We start from the raw sequence: 22,898 nt of genomic DNA on the forward strand, positions 1-22,898 counted from the left end.
CCAGTTACTGGGCCACCAGGGGTCTACAGCAAAGCAAGCAGTTTAATTTAAGAAAGGAATCGCTGATGCCCATAGCAAACTTTCAATGGCCTTTTTTGAAAAAAACATTCCAAGTATGTTCACAAAACTTGAAATAAACCATCTCTCCACAATTCTTCAAAGCACAAGTCTTCCAAATACTTAAATATAAAGCAGCTTTGTAATAAATGATGAATTCTACCTGAGAGAAAGCTCAACCACCTAGCAAGTTCAATAGAACCTCAAATCCTGATAATCTACACCCCAGAGTACTTAAGGAAGTGGCCCTAGGAAAAGCAGATGCGTTGGTGTTCAGCTTCCAACATTCAACAGGCTGTGGAACAGCTCCTGCAGACTGGAGGATAGTTATTGTAACCCTCCATTTAAGAAGGGAGGCAGAGGAAAAAACTAGGAAATATAACCCAAATCAGCCTGACATTGGAAGTGGGGAAAATTCTGGAAGAATTAATAGCAAAGCATTTGGAAAACAGTAGCAGGATCCATCAGAGTCAGCATGGATTTACAAAAGGTAAATAATGGTTGACAAATCAACAGGAATTCTTCAAGGATGTAACTAATAAAGTTGATGAAGAGGAGGCTTCATCAAGCAGATGTGGATTACGTGGCCTATTAAAAGGCTTTTGACAAAATTCCACATAAGAGATAAATATGTAAAATTAAAATAGATGGGATTGGGATAGTGCATTAAGATGAATAGTAAACAAGTTGGCAGGCAGGAAACGGAGTTGGAATAAACAGGTCTTTTTTTACCAAATGACAGACAGTTACTAGTAGCGTCCTACAGGGATCAGTGCTGTTTGCTATTTGCAATAAACACAAATGATACGAATGAAGGAACTAATGTCTCTAAATTTGCAGACGACCTAAAGCTTGGTGGGAGAGTGAGCTGTGAGGAGGGTGCAGAAAAGCTTCAGTGTGATTTGAACAAGTTGAGTGTGGGGGCAAATGCATGGCGGATGCAATATAATGTGAATAAATGTTAGGTTATCAACTTTGGTAGCAAAAACAGGAAGACAGCATATCATCTGGATGGCAATCAAGTGAGAGGAGAATGTGCAACAAGACCTGGGTGTCCTTGTACACCAATTCCGAAAGATAATCATAGAGCTGCAGCAGGTGGTAAAGAAAGCAAATGGTAGGTGGCCTTCATAGTGACCTGATTCACGTACTAGAACATGATGTCTTTCTGCAGTTGTGCAGGGCCTTGGTGAAATGACACCTGGGACACAGTTTGCAGTCTTGATCTCCTCATCTGAAAATGTTCTTGCTATACAGGAAGTGCAGCAAAGGTCTACATACTGATTCCTGGGATTGTAGGACTAGGAGTGGTTGAATCAATTAGGATTATATTCATTGGAGTTGCAAAGAATGGGGGGGTGGGGGTAGAATCTCATAGAAACCTATAAAATTCTAACAGGACTAGACAAGGTGGTTCAGGAAGGAGGTTTCCAAAGGCAGCAGAGACTAGAAGCACAGGTCAGAGTGTAAACCATTTAGGACTGCAATGTGGAGAAATTTCTTTACACAGAAAATAGTGAACCGATGAAATTCACTACCACAGAAAACAGTCAAGGCCAAAACATTATGATTTCAAAGATTTGGCTCAAGGAATAAAAGGGATGGAGGGGGGGGGGGTTGTGGTGTAGGAATAGCCTATGGAGATGATCAGCCATGAACATAATGAATAGCAAAGCAGGCTCGAAGGGCCAAATGGCCTACTTCTGCTCCTATTTTCAATTTCAATGCTTGATTAATAAGGGAGTGAAAGGTTACAGAGGATAGACAGGAAAGTCAAATCAAGGTCACAGGCAGATTCCTGAAGAAGGGCTTATGCCCGAAACGTCGATTCTCCTGTTCCTTGGATGCTGCCTGACCTGCTGCGCTTTTCCAGCAACACATTTTCAGCACACGCAGATCAGTCATGATTTTTTAATCAAATAACGTAAAACATCCAAAGGGAACAAATAGTCCACTGCTGCTCTTTATTCGTGTGCTTGACATGGATGTTATCAGACAAAATATAAAGCAAGTATTATATTCAGCTATTAAGACAGGGTGACCAAAAACCTGGTCAAAGAGATAAGTTTTAGGAAGTGGTTTATGGAGGAAGAGATAAATGGGCAGAGTTTTGGTTCAGGGTAGATGGTCACCAATGGAGGAGAGAAGGAAATCACATTTGTGCAATAGACCAGAATTAGAGGACTGGGGAGGTTGGTGTTCGTAGAGCTAGAAATAGTTATGCAAAAGGACAAAAGAGTAAGACCATGGAGAGATTGAATACCATGATAGGGGTGTCTTAAGTCAAGGTTTTTCTGGACCAATAGCCCACATAGGCAAGCAAACAAATGGTAATAGGCATTGAAACAAGTTTAGATACCAAGACCAAAATTTTGAATATGTGAGAAACCAGCTGGGAAAGTATCAATATTAAAAGGGAGTGATAACAAAGCTGTGGATGAGGGTTTCAGCAGGTAAGCACACGTAGATACGTGACGTTGCAAAAATGAAAGTTTTTGATATAAAGAGATTGTGTGGTAAGAAACTGAGTTAGGGACAATGTAGCAAACAGGCTGGTTCAGTCTGAGCAGCGAGGGAGGGGAGCTGGAAATTAAGGAATGGCAAATTTGTCTAGGGCTGATGGGATAGAGTTTGATCAATTGTTATAATTCTAATAGCCAGTTGGGGGAAAACAAAGAACATAAGAACTAGGAGCAGGAGTAGGCTGCTCGGCCCTTCGAGCCCACTCCGCCATTCAACAAGATCATGGCCAATCTTTTCGTGGACTCAGCTCCACTTACTCGAGTTTTCACCATATCCTTTAATTCCTTTATTTTTCAGAGAAATACCTACCTTAGCTTTTAAAGCGATTACTGAAGTAGCATCAACTACTGCCCTGGGCAAGGAATTCCATAGATTAACAATCCTCTGGGTGAAGACATTCCTTCTCAGTTCAGTTCTAAACCTGCTTCCTCGAATCTTGAGCTCATGCCCTCTTGTCCTAGTCTCACCCACCAGTGGAAACATGCCATCTATTTCTATTTTATCGATTCTCTTCATAATTTTATATGTTTCTGTAAGATCCCCCCTTCAAAAGAATTGAATCAGTTTTTATACATTTACATTTTTTTAATGGACCAAAAAATATGGCATATTTCCAATAGAACCACAGGAATAAAATAAATAGTTACAATTGATGTGCATTATCAATGACTACGTCACTTCTGCCTGGCAGAACTCAACCCTAACAACTTCCCATTGAAAAAGTAAGCACAAAAGATAATGAAAACAAAAATGGTGGCTAGTGGAGAGGACTGTTATAGTAAGATTCACTATAAAATATTGTGAAACTGAGAGTGCCCATGTATTTCAAATATATTAATATTTTATCTGGAGATATTTTGATAAACAAGCCAACAGTTGTAGCTTACAGAAACATTAACAAATGAAAATTACTCACACATACATGAGATAGACACAAAGGAAGAAAACTGACCTCTACCTAACAGTTTCAGACATGACAAAAGACGAAACAAAAGGAAATTCCAGCTGTTTTCTATTATTCTCCCCAAGGACAGATTAATCTCACCCTTATCACTACACCAATGTAGTTATAGAAATGAACTGATAAACGTTATTCAAAATAATTGCTTCTTTCCCCTCCAATCGCCCAAAAAATACATTTGCCACACATCACGTGTGGGCAGGGAACCTGCTTTCAGAACTCAACTCTTGGATGTCAGACTTTGGATGTGTCAAAGGAGTGCCCACAATAACAGTCAAGTCCTTTCCCACAAGAAACTATTCAGCAACTCTCACCTTTCCATAGAGCGGGAGATCTACCAGATTGCAAAGTACAAAAAAAAATCCAGTTTCTCTCACTCAATAACAACCCATTATGTCATCAAGTCTTCCAGAAAAGACACTTTACCAAATTAATCATATACAAATTATTAAAACCAATTGATTTTAATTGTCAAAAAGCACCTATACTCAAAATAATGCTGCAAGACCAAAAATGTACAAACCTGAAAGTTTCTAATGTTGCTGATGGTTTTGGCTGATGTTCCCTCAACAAATGGCGATCTCCCGTAAATCATTTCATAAGCAATCACACCTAAAGACCACCAGTCACATTCCACACCATATGAAGAACACCCATCCCCATTCGTTACAGTCAGTACTTCAGGAGCCATGAAATCCGGTGTACCAACTGGTAACTTTGAGCTAACCTGTTGAGGGGAACAAAGAATCAGATATCAAAATACATAATACTTAATAACTAGAGTTCATAACTGATAGCTGTTTTTTTCAGCAGTATATAAAACAGCAAGACGCAAATTGTTTAATATTGTGGGTGGATAATTTGCATTGCGTAATATAAATCGGTAAAATATTGCATGTATGTCACATTATAGCACCCAACATTTTTATTGTTGTAAAACCAAGAAAAAACATTTAAATTAAGAATTGGAACAAGAAGCAGTCAGGCACTGATATTTGCTTCAGTATACTGTAGTAATAATGGATATAATTTTTCTTTCTAGTGTTTAAGTTATTTTAAGATTCCAGAGACCACACCTGTTGAGAATCAAAAGCCAATCAGTTCTCATAGCATTTTCAAGAGAGACATGCTTCACTGTTGCTTCTCTCTCAAAAAGGTTAAAACATTTACAGGAAAACAGCTGCAAAGCATCCCATTATTTTAAATAACCCAATGCAAGGTAATTTTGAAAGGGTCATTAAACTTATATATAGTCATTCTAAATCATACTGGAAGACAAGCAACATGGCACCAGCTATTCTTTCAAAGGTAAACTGATCAATAATATTTTAGAACTATTTTGCACCATCTTGTACCACGATCACTTGGTATCTCATTAAATACAAATGGAATGTGAAGGCTAATATAATAGACTATTGGAGACCAATAGTAACACTAATGAGTAAAGTTGTTTGAAGGTCAATTGCAATTTAATCTAATATTTAGGCCCAATATTGTTGGATCTGATACATTTCACTACGTTTCAGGAACCAACAGGTACAGTGTTGTGCCAAAAGTGACTGATACTTACGCGTGTACACTGTCACAACCAGACTTGTCCTTCCTTCAATTTTCCACATGAATTTATTGTATTAAATTTCAAACTGTCTTGAGAGGTACAGAAAACTAAATAGAATCAAATTATTGTCAGGAAGACAACTTTAGGAATTTGATATTGTGGATACTTGTTCCTAAAATACCAAATTTCCAAACCCAATCTTGAAGAGAATATCAGGATTTCTGTGAAGATTGAGGATTTAGCTAGATTAGATTAGATTCCCTACAATGCGGAAACAGGCCCTTCAGCCCAATCAGTCCACACCAACCCTCCAAAGAGTAACCCACCCAGATCCATTTCCCTCTGACTAATGGGCCTAACACTATGGACAATTTAGCATGGCCAATTCACCTGACCTGCACATCTTTGGACCGTGGGAGGAAACTAGAGCACCTGGAGGAAACCCACGGGGACAATGTTCAAACTCCACACAGACAGTCGCTTGAGGTTAGAATCGAACCTGGGACCCTGGTGCTGTGAGGCAGCAGTGCTAACCACTGAGCCACTGTGCCACCCCCAATGGTTAAGAACAGTCTTTTTATTGCAAGTACAATTGACAAATCCTGATGTTACATCACAATTTTATTTTACTATCCAAAAAAGTATACTATACAGTTCATTGAGGCTGCTGCCTATTCAATACAGTTATAACTCATCATAGGCATCAACTGCTGTGGTTCTGTTCGCCAAGCTAGAAGTTTTTGTTGCAAACGTTTCGTCCCCTGTCTAGGTGACATCCTCAGTGCTTGGTAGCCTCCTGTGAAGCGCTTCTGTGGTGTTTCCTCTGGTGTTTATAGTGGTCTATCCCTGCCGCTTCCGGTTGTCAGTTTCAGCTGTCCGCTGTAGTGGCCAGTATATTGAGTCCAGGTCTATGTGTTTGTTGATGGAGTTTGTGGATGAGTGCCATGCTTCTAGGAATTCCCTGGCTGTTCTTTGTTTGGCTTGCCCTATAATGGTAGTGTTGTCCCAGTCAAATTCATGTTGCTTGTCGTCTGCGTGTGTGGCTACTAGGGATAGCTGGTCGTGTCGTTTCGTGGCTAGTTGATGTTTGTGGATGCGGATCGTTAGCTGTCTTCCTGTTTGTCCTATATAGGCATCAACTTTCCATATTTCCTGCATCTCATATTCCAGGATTCCCTGAAACCCCAAAAATCTGTCTATCCCAGGCTTAAACTATCTTACAATCCACAGCTCTCTAAGGTTCTAACATCTTAAGAATCACAACCCACCCACTGCAAATGTTCATCATTTGTGGATGTACCACACAGAACAGAATGAGTGGGCAAACATGTGACAGATGCAGTACAACATGGCTAAATGTGAAGTTGCACACCTTGGTGTGAAAAAGAAAAGAAATATTATTTAAATGGTGATATATTGGCAAGTGTGCATGTACAAAAGGATCTAGGTGTCCCTGCACACCAACTATTGAAAGCAGACAGGCAAGTGCAGTTAGGAAGGTGAATAGTATATTGGCCTTCATTGAAAGAGGATTGGAATTCAGATGCAAGAATATCTTATTGCCTTGGTGAGGCCACACCTGGAATACTGCATGCAGTTTTGGTCTCCCTTCCTAAGAAAGGCTACACTTACCAGAACGAAGCGCAGCAAAGATTCATAGGCTATAAGCCAGGATGGCAGAACTGCCTGAAGAGATGAGATTGTGGGTCTGCAGAGATTGCATTAGAAGGATGAGAAGCATCTGATCGAAGCAAAATTCTAACTGGAACACACGGACTAGATGCAAGAACAATGCCTTCCCTGGTTGGGGCATCTAGAACAAGGCACAGTCTCAAGACATGTGGTAGACCATCTCGGACTGATATGAAGATATACTTCTTCACTCAAAGGGTAGTGAACCTATGGAATTCTCCAAGAGGAGGCCAAGTAACTAAATATATTCAAGAAAAGATAACCTTTAGATTTTAAAAGGGACATGGGGAGAAAGTGGGAATTTTGATATAGAACCAGCCACAATCATATTGAACAACTGAGCAGTCTCAAAAGGGTTGAAAACTCCTACTTTCTATAATTCAGAAGTCCAAGCATACTTCATCTATTAGTTTTGCTGTATGTATCTTACTAATTATTTCCTCAAAAAACTCAATATTTTAAAACAGGACTTCCCTTTTATAAAACCATGTTGATGTTGTCGAATACTACAAGTTTCTAAGCACATTGTTTAGACTTCCTTAATATATACCAACACTTTTGTAATGACTGATGTCAGACTAACTTACCTACAGAATTTCTATATTCTTCTTTAGTGAATAGCTGTTTTATACTTCCTAGCTTCCAGTGTAGCAAGACTTGAAACAAACACTCAATGATTTTCCCTTTGTAACCTGGGACTAAACAAATTGCTATTTGAGGTGTGCGGATGCTTCAGATATGCATGTGATAGAAATGGTAATATTTAAAATTTATTTGTGAAAAGTGACAAGCTCCAGCATTGTGCTGTGCACAACATCCAGCATTTTACAATCAAGTACTACTGAAGTGTGATCAGTTTTGGAACGAAAGAGCCCAACAGCAAATTTACAATATAGCAAGTTCCCACAAATTGGCCAAGGTTCTGGGTGTAACTTTCCTGCTGTTCTTCAAACTTACTGAACATTTTAGTTCACCTTAGATAGCAGACATAACCATGATTAAAAACCATTATACAAAAGATTGTTCCCTCCAACAATGCCAAACTTAGTCAGTAACGCATTGGAGTAGAAGCTTACATTGTATGATCAAGTCTCAAACACAAATGTTAAAACTAAAAAAAAAGTGGTGACACAGAAGTAAGAGCACAATTGTTTGGAGAAAGGACTTTTGCTTCACATTTTAGGCATGAAAAATGGAGTAATCAAAAAAGGGACAAATCCTACATACTGGATTACCAGCATGGCAATGAAATAACCTGGAAAACTGAGCCAATGCATTGAATCAAATGATATCAACAAAGCTTTGAAGGGATCTCACCACCCCATGTTAACCACTCATGAAAGTTTGTCACAACCTTCAAGGCAAAATGTGCTTACTAATGTTCATGCAAAGGATCGTTGCTGATAAATGAAGCAGGATGAAGAAACAGTTTTTAAACTATATTCTGGATTCAGTTTGGGAGATATAGATAGTTACACATGCCATTTGACATTTTCACTGATCCAGAAGAGTACAATGCAGGCAGCATGAAATAGTCAGTGACATTGCCAGGAGTGGAAGCTATTGTGAAGATCTGCTGAAGATCTCGATCCCCCCCAGAGGGAACCCTTGGTTCCGTGATCGGTCAAATAATCAACAGGAATGCAGTCTGTTTCAGCAAGCTTTGCAGTATATTCTCGACGCCAAGCACAGGTTTGTCCAGCAACACAGAGGTTAACAGCTCCTGTGTTCCTTGAGCAACTGCATAAATTCACTTAGAATAAAGCAATTTTTTAATATGTTTCATAAGAAATAGTACAGCCTTAATTACAGAATAAAGCCAATAAAATGTGATAAACGACATAATGGACAGCAGGTTAACCAAATGATATTTTCTGGAAAACAAAGTTGTTTACTACATATTCATCTCTTCCCACCTGTATTTCAAGGTTAACAAAAACAGTTAGTAATGTCCTACCTAACTTAGTTAATTCCATGCTGTGAAGGGTCCATTGTTCTGCTTTACCTTTAATTCAGTTAGCTCAGCAATACAGGAATGCAGCCTGAAGCCATTTTAAACAGTGTTAATTTGCAAGCTAAAGCCATTTTGTTATGTTACTTTGTATTAAGAAGCCATTTTGTGGTTAATAAAAGCATGCATAAAAATGACTATTCCTAACAACGGTCCAATTCCAGATTTTAGATCCACATTTTAGAATGTGGAAACACAATAGAAGCAGCAGGACAGTCCACAATTAGAATCTATATGATTGCTAAAGAGCTCGCCAGATGAATCTGGTGCTAAACAAAAAATATTGCAATTGAAGGTGCCTAAATTATGAAGGTTTTATACGGACAATAAAAGAACTTCACCCAGATTCCCCCAACAAGATGAGAGTTGTATTAGATATGCAGCAACTCATTAAATGTGAAATCAGTGCAATCAGAAATCAATTTGTTGGGTTCATGAACTAGGAAAGTTCTTGCCTAATTTATTAGAGTGAACATCTATGCAAGCTTACTATAGCGGTACTTAAGTGTGGAACAGAAGTAGCTTTCACTAGAGTCAACAATAAATCAACATGCTATAAAAATCACTAACCTAGTAGGGAGTTTATACTCAAAAAACAAGAGTCCTGTTCTGACTAACCACTAACAATGGGAAAAACATTCCACAAGGAAGGAACAATACTCCAAAAATGAGCAGACACGAAACAAACTGGCAACAATTTGCATGTATGTCATCAAAAGACCTTTAGAGATAATGGAAGAAATGCATATACATATGAAAGTGGCACAGACTAGAATTATTATAGTTTTGTTCACAACTGATATTTTTTCGTGGTGTCAATGCATATATTGAGTAACTTGCAATCTCAAAAAACATATCTTTTTTTGTGTAATCATATGAGGATGTTTGGCAATATGCATTTGAACATAAATGTACTAGGCGAAAGTGAGGACTGCAGATGCTAGAAATCAGAGTCAAGATTAGAGTGGTACTGGAAAAGCACAGCAGGTCAGGCAGCATATAAGGAACAGGAAAATCGACGTTTCGGGCAAAAGCCCTTCAATCAGGGATGAATGTATATGCATTTTGTAATAATATTCATTCCTGATGAAGGGCTTTTGCCTGAAACGTCGATTTTCCTACTCCTCGGATGCTGCCTGACCTGCTGTGCTTTTCCAGGATCACTCTATACATAAATGTAATGTCTGGCTTGCTGTAGTTTTGTGACCTCCATCTCTGTTATGTTGCTTTCACTTTAGAATGAGCTACCCTTAAGTATGTTACATGAAATAGCAATCATCTGATATTTGCCCACATTTAGCATTTTCTGTCCTTAAAGGTGTTGGATCATTTTTCTTGAGCAGAAATAAGGAACATCTTAAACCAATACTTCTATCATTTTGAAGTTGTTTCTTATTTGTTTGACCACCCTATAGTTAAAATGGATTATCAAGATAAATGTATTGTATTGCAGCTGAATTTTAAAGATAATACAGATCTTTGGACCATTCCCACAGAATAATGCTGTAGCAGTGTGTTTTCCAATTCCATATCAATAAAAACAGGATTATAAAACTTCCTGCTTTTAAGAACTTGAAAATACATTGTAAAAGGTTCTCTGTCCCTGAAGGACTTGTCAATTTCTAGACTCTACCCAAGTTACTAAAGTCCAATAATGCAAATCTGAACCTTTTGCACAGTGGATCCAAGAATCAGCCACACTGAGAAACCCAAAAACATTTTGTACACAGCATCCTCCGTGTACCTCCAAACAACTGTACACAATTTAGTACATCACACTGTAGCAATTCAATTACAGTACTTCCATACACTTGCTTGGACTCAACAAGCTGAAGTATTAAAATATAGACTCGCTTGAGCATTCTGGAGTTTTATCCATACCGTTTTATTTCCTGTCAGTTTGGCTGCTGATCCAAAATCTGCCAGTTTAATATGTCCTGTTCGATCAATTAGGATATTCTCAGGTTTGATATCTCTGAGAAGAGAAAGGAAAATATCATTAGTAAAAACACCATGTGCAGTTTAGGAATTATTAATGGACAATTCCAGACCTCCACATAAAAGTACTAGTTTGCTGATTGATAGCTTTCCCAACTCACCAGCAGTATGAGGCTCTAAGCCGCATTCTAGCACCTGATCATAGCCAGGCCAGTTACTGAGGAATTGCTGCATTGTTAGTGATGTTGCTCTTCTAAAACATACATCACCATAAATTTAACAATAAGTGTACTGAAACAATAGTCTATTCCACAGTTAATGAAGAGGAGGTACAAGAGGAGATTACTGTACCATCACTTTGAGATGCAGAAATCTGAGATACTGTAAATTGAAACAGCAACCATTTCTAACTGATAAGCCCACAGGATCTATAAGTGTGGCAAGACACTGCTCCCTATAGCAAGCTCATCTTATCTGGAATTGGATCCAATTAACTCAAAAAGACAATCCTTAGAGGAAGCTATACTCTACTCCAATTTATCTACATTAACCAGGCTCATCAATTGTGCAATATTAACATTATCTCAAAATTGGTCTCTCAGGTGATCTCCAGATAAAGCACACGGTTATCTTTCAATGCTGCTGCCTTATTAAATACAGTCATCACAGGATTTCGATTAAAAGGAATCCACTTATACAATGCTTGTTGGAGTTAGCTTTATTTTATTCTGTGTTCTCCACTAACAAAGACAATGAACAGAACACCCTAGAATTAATATATTGGCACACTGATTTATGGTCTGCCTTATACAATGCAATTTTGATTATCCAAAAGTATTTTGTTCATGTCAAGCAATTTTTTGAAGCGGTAAAATCCTTTACGTCCACAATAATCATAAAAGTTATATATCAGTGGCTTTGATTATACTATACAAGAAGTAGTTCTGTAACACATTGGTTGCATTCTTGTGCAACCCTGTGTTACAGAAAAATTGTGCTTTAGAAAGAGCACTTAATGGGTTGGCGATGTAATCACGTTACAGCCAACAAACGTTTTAAAAATTCAGGCAATAGAAATAGTGCCCTCAATTCGTCAATCGCGTTACAGCAAATTCACGTTAACGAAATGCGCGTTATTGCAGAATGGCCTGTATGTCAGTAATGTTATTCTTCACTTAAAAACACAAAAAAAAGGTAATAGTAGGTAAGTAATTCTGATTGTACTACATGCCAAATCAGTGAGCAAGTGGGGACAACTGATAGCCATATTATTTGCTGGTCCTGAGAGCATTGCTCACGATTTGGTAAAAGTAAAAAACATTGCAAATGTTGGATAACAAAGAAAGGAGTAGCCTCGTGGGCAGCAGGATGTACCACAATAGGACACAGTATTTATCATTGGAACAGTGGCAAGTGTGATGAAGATTACTAATATCTGGGCATTTCGATTCTAAAATAGAGGTAATTGGTTTTAGTGGAGGTGACCTATTTTTTAAATAAAAAGGTCAAAGTGATTTTGAACATAGTTAAGTAGCATGCTTTCTTGAAAATGCGATTTTGAACATAGTTCAAAATAGCATTTTCACGAAAGCATGCTACTTAACAAAGGGATGAAGTAAGTGTAGCTATCTGGTGAGGTAATTGAAGTGTTTACAAAATTTATCTTTTACCACCTACAAAAAGAGAGACCAGGGCCAGAAGCAGGATCAGTTGAGAAGTAGAGATCCATATCAGCAGAACAGCAGTGCTTAATTTGAGAGTTTAAAACCAGAGTTAGAAAGAAGTGTTAAGCTGTTTTAGCAGTCTAAGTAGACATGACTAGAAGTCAATGTTGCAACCAGCTCCTGAGAGAGAGTTTCCTGAAGTCATCACTGTTCCACTTAGGATATTCCAAATTATTAAGCTCCTGGGTGAGAAGAGATATAATGGCTCCCCTTGGATAGTTAGCTTCTTCCTTGAGTTGGTCAGAACAAAGTTAATTTGAAAAAAAAACTCCCCCCTTCTGGATGCCTTTTTTCTCCTCATACCAAACTAATTGGTGTTTTAGAAGGAGCTAATTTAACCAGTCTTTTTTGAGTTAATGGGAGAGAGAGTTTATTAGTTAATGATCGTAAGAATAAACAATAACATACCATCAGAAATGAGTCAGAGAAAGATAAATAAAAGAAATATGGATCAGTATTCATGGATCATGCATGAAGAGCAGGTGCAGGATTGTTGATAGTTAAGTCGTTAACTTTGGAGATTCTTGATTTTGCAGGTTGGTTGAAATTCTTTCATCCTTGCTTTCTTTTAGATTCACTACAGTTTGGAAACAGACAATTCGGCCCCACCAATCCACACCAACCCTCCAAAGAATTACTCACCCAGACCCATTTCCCTTTGACTAATGCGCCTGACACTACTGACACATCGCTGGATTGTGGGAGGAAACCGGAGCACCCAGAGGAAACCCACACAGACACAGGGACAATGTGCAGACTCCAGGCAGACAGTTGCCAGAGTCTGGAATTGAACGGGGGTCCCTGGCACTGTGAGACTGCAGTACTAACCACTGAGCCACCGTACTGCCCTGGTGATGGTGTTTGGCTGGCAGCACCAGAGTGTAAAAGTCCTGTTTTCTTTTCACTAGCTTGCTGGTTTCTTGAAGTAAACAGAGTAGAGTACACATACATACCTCAGCTCACTAGGAAACCTTCTTCCAGTAGTGCACAGACAAGAATTGAACTGGTTTTTAACCCTGTTCCTATGGTTTCTTGAAAAAGGAGAAGACACAAAACATGCCTCTCACCTAGTCTGCTGCAAATTCCCCATCATGTTCATAATCTGAGAGAACTCCCAACACATAAAAGTTCAATTTGCAATGCAATTCTTGTGTCCATTGCTTCAAAGCTTTCATGACACATTATCAGTGTGACATTCCAGGAACACTCTCTCCATCTCCAGACAGCTTTAAATTTACATCTGCAGTCATTTATCTGGCTGGAGCAGTCTTCTTTTAAAAAGCATGTGTTTGAATTAAGTTCAATATATTCACAGATGATCTGAGTTATGATCCATAGTCATTACACTGGTGAGGAAAGGTCAATAAGTTACCCTGCTTAAGAGTCTTTGGGAGAGACAGAGAGAATCACATTTGGAAAATGTAAAATGTAAAGAAAGTCACTGAAAGCAAATGTTTGCAACTTCATTAGCTCAGTAAGTAATTACAAGTGAAGTGATGCTTCATTTGGGTTGAATGTCTGTCAATGATATTGCTGGGAACAAAAAAAAAGTGTTGCATCTTTCTTTTTGCTATTTTTATTACAACAAAATAGAATTGTTTTCTCAAAAGTACATTGTCAGCCTTATACAAATATGTTCAGCCACTGACCACGACAGTAACCAAAATTGGAAAAACAGCCTATTTCATTGGCACTCCAATCATTTTCAACAGTCACTTCCTCCCTCGGCTTCAACAGTGGCAGCACTGTGCAACAAGTCCAAGGCACACTATAGTGACTCACCAACATTAGACATCCCAGATTTTTTAAAATTGAATTCAAATTCCACTATCCGTTCTGGCAGGATTCAAATCTGGGTCCCCAGAACATTACTTGGATCTCTGGATTAACAGTTCAGCAATAATACAACAAGGCCATTACCAAACAATAATATTTTAAAGCACATATTAACAATATGGAAATATATTATAACTTAAATAGTTCTACAGTCCATCAGAACAAAATAGGATTCTGTGAATGGTACAGAGCTGAAATAATTTTAAAAGAAGGTGCTCAGTTATGCAGAACAAATAACACAACAACATGGGAAGATAATACCTACTACAGTACTCTGAATCATAGAGAATCAAAAATAACCACAAAAAATGAAGTGCATGGGAACACAAGATGTTATGGTTTGTAATATAAAAAGCACTTCAACAATCTATACTCCCCTCACAGCCACACATCGTCTGCTCTATTATCACCTTGGAAATGTCTTAGGTTATTCTTACTACATTAAACATTTACATTAAAAGAAAGTCAGTAGTTATCATCTTTCTGAATTGTTTGCTCAAAGGGACCATAAACCATAGTCACCTTGTAGAAAGGGTGTATACTAGAAAGCTCCACACAAAAGCCCTCATTTCCATTGCCTTAAAAAGGAGATTTTTCCCAATTCACTCAACAAAAATAACAGATCTCAAATCCAGTTGGTACAAGGTACTAAAGATTACAATTATATTGCAAATAAAGGACCAGCAATATGAACATAGGTTAACAGTCACCCAGTATCACTATTCTTTTTTCACAAGGGTTTGTCACGAACAACAGACTTTTGTCTTGAAATATAAAATGGAATTAGTTAATTTAATTCTGTCACAGTACCGGAGGAGTTAACTTCAATTTCACTCAATGCAATATTCCAGCTGATTTGGAAATAGGAACCAATGGTCTTATTTCACAACACCCATTCTAGCCACTCAATTCAAACGTAAACTCTGGGCATTTTTTTTGAAAATGTATTTGATAGGTGTCATTTGGTTAAATTAACAATTTTTCTTAGATTCATGAAGTTTCTTAGATTCCAGTTATTTAAATCAGCATGTTTTGCTTTTTGAAAGTAAAAAGCATGTGTTCTATCAAAGGCAGTTAATTTAGCCAGACAACTTATATAGTTGGTAAAAAAAGAAGACCATGTATGAAAGTTAATTATAGGATAGATGTGCAAAGCAATTATTACTTTCCATTACAAAGAACAGATAAACTAATAAAGAAAACTACTCTTAACGAGTGAGATTGTACTTCTATTTGCTGGTTTAATTACTATTACAAGTAAAGAATCTCTACTTGAAAAGCGATGTCTGAAAACCAGACATATTTATAAACTTCCATGCAATTTTAATTAAGTATTTCCTTTCAAAATCCTGGACAATTTGGTTAGGTGCTACATTTGTGCAGTATAGCTCCAGGCTAGTTACCAGCTTTGTCACTTCATGATCTGCACTATCCTGCTCTATGATCCACTTGACCTAAACTTCTCATTTGTTTGATCAACAGTCTCATTCCCAATGCTAGAAAATTTGAAGTGCTATATTTGTTATACAGTTTAAGAAGTTAAAATCTGAGACATTATTCACAGGTAGCACTATGCCACCTTGTTTAGTTCTTTGCAAGAAATATTCCTTGAAAAGAAGATTCAGTTTGTTTTAGTTCATCTTCAGAAGAGCTAACAACCTGCACACTAGTACCATTTCTTTTCTATTAGCTGAGAATGCAGGATGCCTTACAGATGCTTACCGATGAACATAGCCCATTTGGTGAACACTATGAATAGCCAGAACTAACTCGGCCAGATAGAATTGAGCCATACTCTCATCAAATTGATCATCGTAACGATTCAGGAGTGCCAACAAGTCCCCCCCTGGTTGGTATTCCATTACCTAAAAGCAAAAGAAAAGTCATTTTAATATATATTCTACAGCTCAATGTGCAGCATTTAACATATATATTCTGTACAGCATGTAACTTTTAATATAACAGACTTCCATGCATCCAAGCTTGGAAAGAAACAAATACATATATTTCAATATCAAGTGAGAAGAGTCATGGAGGGGAACTGCGTAGTCTTGGCACAGGTACTCCTCAATGAACACAATGTTTGCTTTACTACCCATCATTCCAAAAATGCACACCTGCTTGGTAATAACTTGCACAATTCCCAGCAACTACCTCCACTCACCATTATTCCTAAGCATTTTAGCCATCTAAGCTAAGAAACACTGGCAAAGAAAAGAAGAAAATCTATTCCAAAGTTAAATTGGATATGCTTCCAAAATTTGAATATTGCAAGCGAAACATGGATATCCAGAGACCTTTGGGTCTTACCGATTCAACCTTGTGCACAATTCGAATGTACTGCTGATAAACTAAAGCAAGTGGCAAAATCGTAAACCAAATTGGTCAAACACGTCTAAGGAAATAGAAGATTTACATGAGTTTCTACAGTAATGTGTTTTGAAATATTGTGGTTTCCCTTAACAGGTTATTTTCAAGAACTTAATTACCATGTTAAATTGATAATTACCTGGAATTACTTATCAAGGAAGTTGCCAGCATACCTGGAGCTATACTTGAGCAAGTTGTAAAGACAAATGGATAAAAATTGAAATAAACACATTCCCAGTGAGAAAACAAAATTTGGTTGGTTTAGCCTAAATCAAAAGCTTCAATACCCTTTGAGATTTAAGATTCAACAAAGAGGAGCTGAGCAATTCTCCAGTGTACCAGATTGCCAGTGTACGCCTACCTCTGGGCCAGAAAATCTAAGATCAAGTACCACCTACTCCAAAAGTGAGTTATAGTACATCTGAGTAAGCTGAATAAAAATATTTACAAGGTAGTAAGTACCTACTCCAAAAGGAAAAATGTTCTCAACTATAGCCATTGGTTTTTAAACAGTTCAGTATTAATTTGACCCATCTATCAAGTAAGGTCCATCTGCAAATCAACCTCCAAATAATTAGACTACTGATTTGCCTAGGATTTAGAAAAGATCAGCATCCAACTATCCATGTGACTAGGTGTCTTAGGTCCTTTAAAATCAATACATTATTTTGCTTTCCATCAGACCAAGTTTATTTCCAAAATATGTCAGTTGACCTGTCACAGCTGGAGTGACAGTAAGGGGAGTGTTTTGACTATCAGGGCAACTACTGAGTGAAAATGTAGACAAAGCACAAATTCTCTAAAGTGCATCGATATCACACGCAAGTGATTATTTGCTGTTTCAGTTACCCACAATCAGAGGCAGACAGTGTCATGCTGCATTGAGCAAGAGGGTCAAGCTGGAAAAGTATAAACTTTTATGCTTCAGGAGGAAGCATTTGTGCTGAGCAAGTACTCCAGTTTTGTGCAAGTAGTTTAATAAATGGAGCAATTGTGTCAAGTTGCAATGCATCCAGTTCCAAATTAGAGCTTTTGGACAATCAAGCTTTTTGAGTTCACATTGATAAATGACAGATACAGCTTTCCCAGCATTACTTCAACAACTAGGCACAATATTTTTAAAAAAGTGAAAAATAGTTGTAATACTTTCAAATTAAATAGGAAATTTACTCCATATTTAAGATATTTTAAAATAGATCTGCTGCATTACTGTCCATTTGCACATTCTCCCCGTGTTTGTGTGGGTTTCCTCCCATGGTCCAAAGAAATGCAGGCTACGTGGATTGGCCATGGGAAATGCAGGGTTACAGGGATAGGGTATACAAAGTTAAAAATCACACAGCACCAGGTTATAGTCCAACAGATTTAATTGGAAGCACACTAGCTTTCGGAGCTACGCTCCTTCATCAGGTGATTGTGTAGTGGTGGGTCTGGATAGAATGCTCCTCCAAGTGGTCAGTGGACTCGAAGGGCCAAATGGCCTGTTGAGATTATGTGATTCTAAATATAAAATAAACCTGCCAAGAGAACCAGAATCTCTTTAGACACCAGTGTCCAGATATATTGAGAAAGTTAATCATTTGCATGTAGATCTTGTACTGAGAGTTTTGTCCCCAAGAATCCCAATCACTGCATCCATCCACTCTAGCTTGTGTCTTGTGCTATTGTTGCTCCTCTTATCATTCATCAAGAGGTGCAAAATAGAACTGAATTAGTTTTTCCCATGCTTTGTTGAAGGCTGGTAACACAGAATTTTTACTGCATGCCAGGTATTTGAAGTGATTTCAAAGAACTTGTAAATCACCTGCTAATTGACCCTGGAACATTACTGACAAGCTGTGCAAATAGGTCTCCTGGCTGTTCAAGCCAAACCGAAAAGATTAAATAGACACTTAATTGCTTGCTTGCGTAATTTAGTTACCCAAAAGCAGTTCTCTGCTTCATTGCAAACCATCAAGATGAAACTTGGAGGACAGGATTAATGTCAAGATCGAGACCCAATGTCATCTTTAGAGGGGTTAGCTCCATGATGCATCCAATCCACTTGCCTGTGAGCACTCTCCCCTTAGAGACTGAATGCAAGACAAGTCAGTGTAAATTGTGCATTAATTGGCTGTTTAATTGTTTCCTTTGATAAGTATTAACTGAGGATTCACTTGTACTCTTTTGTGGCACAGTGGAAGTGTCCCTATTCCTTACCGGGAGGGCTGGGCTTAAGTCCCACCTGTTCCAGAGGCATATAATAACATCTCTGAACAGTTTGATTAGAAAAATACATTTTAAAAAGAAAGTATGATTAGAAGAGTCAACCTAGAAGAGTGCCACCGTGGGCGGCACGGTGGCACAGTGGTTAGCACTGCTGCCTCACAGCGCCAGAGACCCGGGTTCAATTCCCGCCTCAGGCGACTGACTGTGTGGAGTTTGCACGTTCTCCCCATGTCTGAGTGGGTTTCCTCCGGTTTCCTCCCACAGTCCAAAAATGTGCAGGGTCAGGTGAATTGGCCATACTAAATTGCCCGTAGTGTTAGGTAAGGGGTAAATGTAGGGGTATGGGTGGGTTTCGCTTCGGCGGGTCGGTGTGGACTTGTTGGGCCGAAGGGCCTGTTTCCACACTGTAATCTAATCTAAAAAAAAATCTAATCTTTGGAAAACTTTGTATTCCTTGGTATTAGGGCTTTTGTAGTACTGTGGTAGTGTCCCTACCTGTCGACCGGGAGGATCGGGTTCAAGACGTGTCCTCTCCAAAGGTGCGTATAAACACCTCTGAACGGCTTGATTAGAAAAATATGTTTAACAAAATAAAAGGTGTGAGCTGGAGATTCACATGTACTCCTTGATATTAAGGCTTTTGTGGTGCAATCGTTGTGTCCCTACCTCAAATCCAAGGAGCCCAGCCTCAATTCCCACCTACTCCAGCGGAGAGTAATAACATCTCCGAACACGTTTATAGAAAATATTCAAGTCCTACCTGCATTAGAAGTACGGTAAATTATAACATATCTAAATAGATTGATTAAAAACAAATACAAAGTAGGGTCCAACTGACTTGGATCCTGCAGTCATGAAACCCCAACAGAGATCATTAAGAGACAGTCCAATTGAACTTACATTCAGGTGGAGAGTTGCAAGCTAAAATATTCTTATAGTCTTTTGTTAGGGCTCTTGTGGTACAGTGGTAGTCTCCCTACTTACAAGGCAGGAGTCCTGGGTTCAAATCCCTCCTGCTTCAGAGGTGTGTAATAACATATCAGAACAAGTTGACTGAAAAAGATCTTGTACTTGTTTGTGTTGGTGAAGACTGAAACAGTATTTGTTTAGTTTGGAAATGTACGTTTGTAATTATTGTTTAAGTAAAAGCTTACGAATATCAATTCTTCAAGATTGACTATTTAAGGTGCAGTCAGTAGGTTTTGGAATAACCAATTATTTTATCAGTATTGAATAGATCAACATTGTAATTTCATTCCCATAATGGACAATGTATAAAAGTTGTATCCCTACCACTAGATCAGGGACAATGGGTTCAATTCCCACAATACTGGAGATATGTAATAACACCTTTGAACAGATTGATTTGGAAAGTTAGGAAAAAAAAAATCAGAATTGCTTAAACAGGCATTACCTGTTGGAAATGAATAACAACACTTAAATTCCCTCTCTCTCACCATCCTCACAAAAAGAAATCAAGAAATTTGAAAATAAAACAGACCCCACAATGCTATACAAATACGTATATGCAACGAATCAAAGATCACCAGTGACATCCCCTGGTAGAAAACAGGTGTTACTTTCTTCTTTGAGAAAAATATGCAGGTTCATGGTAAAGCAAATATCTCACATTATTTCAGCAACTTTATTTATACAGACCCATAATGTCTTCATTGCCCTGTTTAAATAATATATGGCTGAAATAACTGCACAGAGGCTGGTATCCTGTCACCAAGTCAGTCATTTCTTATACTTGCACAGTACCCTGACTACTGCCAGCCAGCTCCGAGTCAGTTCCTGAAGTGAGGAGACTGAATCCCCTGTTAACATTCATCAGCCTGGGCTCCCTGATTGACTCAAGTTAACACCAATTAAGGATCTCATAGTTAATAAGATCACCTGGTTCCAATCACTAAAGCCCTCCTCCCTAACTCTGTGGATATAGACCTGGTCTTTCTCAGGTTGCTTCACCTTTGACATTCCACAGGTTCCTTTGATTCGGACTCTGACACAGGTTGTATGTGTCAGACCGTACTATCTTGGGAGGGTTTCCTCCTCTTCTTCCAGCGGTAACAGTATCGAAACTGCATCCATCTCGGACTCAGGTTTCCTCAACACTAGAGGGAGGGTGAGATCCCAGTTTCTGACAGGCCTTCTGGCTTTTCTGAGAGGGCAAGATGTTAGCTCTGCTCCGTTTGCAAGGTAACACATGTTTTTCAGGACTGCCCTACATACCTGAGCTTTGTCGGTCACTGGACCTGACCTCATGACAACCTCACCTCTTACCCATACAGGGCCATTTCCATGGCCACCAAACTTTGTCTCCTGAAGTAAACAAACAGTGTCTCTCACTTAGAGGAAGCACGTGGTGACAGTTTGGCACAGGAAAAGCTTAGCAGGTCAGCAACATTAGAGGAGGAGAATTGGCAATTCGGGCATGAGGCCGAACGATCTGCATCTGCAGTCCTCACTTTCTCCTAGAGGAAGCATGTAGCCAATATTGGTGTACCTTCTACTGTTCCTCTACCCCCACCCTAGGTCTGAGGTTATCAGGTTTAACCTGGTGTTGAGTCTTCTCCCATTAGCAACTCTGCCAGACTATCTCTGTAGCTGTGTGAGGGATGGTCCTGCAATCGAACAGGAACTAGGACAGTTTGGTATCAAGTAAAGCTGTAAGCGATTTCTTTAAGCCTGCTTCCAACATTTGGACCGCTCTTTCCACCAGACCATTGGAGTTGGTGGGACAGAGCTGTCGGAACATGCCAAATGCTATTTAACTTTAGGAAATACTCGAATTCCTGGCAAGAAAAAGACATCCTACGATCTGTGACCACTATGTCCAAGAGTCCATGTATCAGAAACAATGTTCGCAGCTTTTCAATCATCATCATCATCATCATCAGAGTTTGCTGAATGAACTCTATATACGTCCAACCACTTTGAATGGGTATCCACAATGACCAGGAACATTGGGCACATGAAAGGACCAGCATAGCCAACATGCAACTGAGTCTAGGAATTACACAGCCATTCCCATGAATGTGGGGTGCCACCAGTGCAAATTCTTGGCCTTGTTGGCACTCTGGGCACTGGCCCACCAACGCAGCTATGTCAGCATCCAAACCTCGCCACCAGACACAGCTTCTTGTCGACATTTTCATTTTGGAAATACCTGGATGCTCTTGGAGGAGTTCAGCCAATATCTGGGGGTGGCCTTTACTAAGGACAATCACTCTTGTTCCCATTATAATACGCAGATCTCAATGGTGATCTGATCTCACTGGGTCCAGAAAGGTTTCAATCTTGGTTGTGATGGCCCTTCTATTTCCCCCATTAACTCGAGCTGTTTTATCTTTGTCAGGATAGGATCCTTTTGTATCCACTGTCGAATATTGTCAGCAGTGACTGGAAGGGTGTCCAGAAAGTTTAAAACTAGAATGGACTCTTCCAAGGGAGGCACCACCAGTGGAATGTCTGCCAGTGGGAGGTGGCACAAGGCATCCACATTAGCCACTTGGCTTCCTGGTCAACATGTAAAGTGGCTTTGGCCCCTTTGACAGTCCCAAGTCCTTCGCTAGGGCTTCATCGAGACACCCATTTTCTAAATGAAAATTATTGAGCCAATCAAGATTAATCTTTCTTAACTAGCTTGGACCTAAGCCTCTTCGTACCATCAGTGGTAACTGCACCAACTGCTTCTCATAGGGGACTAGAACCAAAATCATACCTTTAATCTATAATGGCTCCCAGTGTACATTCTCAATCTAGCCAAGGACTTGCACAACCTTAAGGGTTGGAGTCCAGAGCGAACCTTGTAAAAGACAGGTACCAGCTGCTCCAGTAATGACTTCCATGAGAACTCGGTGACCAATTAACCAAACATTAATTTAACTGTTTCAACCCACACGTAGGTGGGCTTTCCACGGTGTGCACTTTCCTGGATATCGACTTATGAAATTTCTTACTGAGGTCAGGCCTCATAAGACTCCTTTGTGGTCTCTTGTCTGCATAACAACAGCA

The 22,898-nt window shown here is 39.0% G+C and overlaps 1 protein-coding gene across 6 annotated transcripts in view; it reads right to left on the reverse strand.

Moving 5' to 3' along the window:
- Positions 1-22,898, reverse strand: part of LOC122562422 (citron Rho-interacting kinase) — a 221,739-nt gene that overhangs the window by 173,697 nt on the left and 25,144 nt on the right. For all 6 annotated transcript variants that reach the window (XM_088000150.1, XM_088000147.1, XM_088000146.1 and 3 more), the window contains exons 6-8: positions 16,023-16,165; positions 10,684-10,777; positions 4,065-4,268 (exon numbers count right to left, since the gene is read on the reverse strand). In XM_088000150.1, coding sequence (XP_087856276.1) covers positions 4,065-4,268; positions 10,684-10,777; positions 16,023-16,165 — 441 coding nt within the window. The remainder of the gene's footprint in view (positions 1-4,064; positions 4,269-10,683; positions 10,778-16,022; positions 16,166-22,898) is intronic.

The sequence above is a fragment of the Chiloscyllium plagiosum genome, unplaced genomic scaffold (assembly GCF_037043375.1).
Source record: "Chiloscyllium plagiosum isolate Xiang-an unplaced genomic scaffold, Cpla_swu_hap1 HiC_scaffold_24, whole genome shotgun sequence".
Taxonomy (NCBI): Eukaryota; Metazoa; Chordata; class Chondrichthyes; order Orectolobiformes; family Hemiscylliidae; genus Chiloscyllium; species Chiloscyllium plagiosum.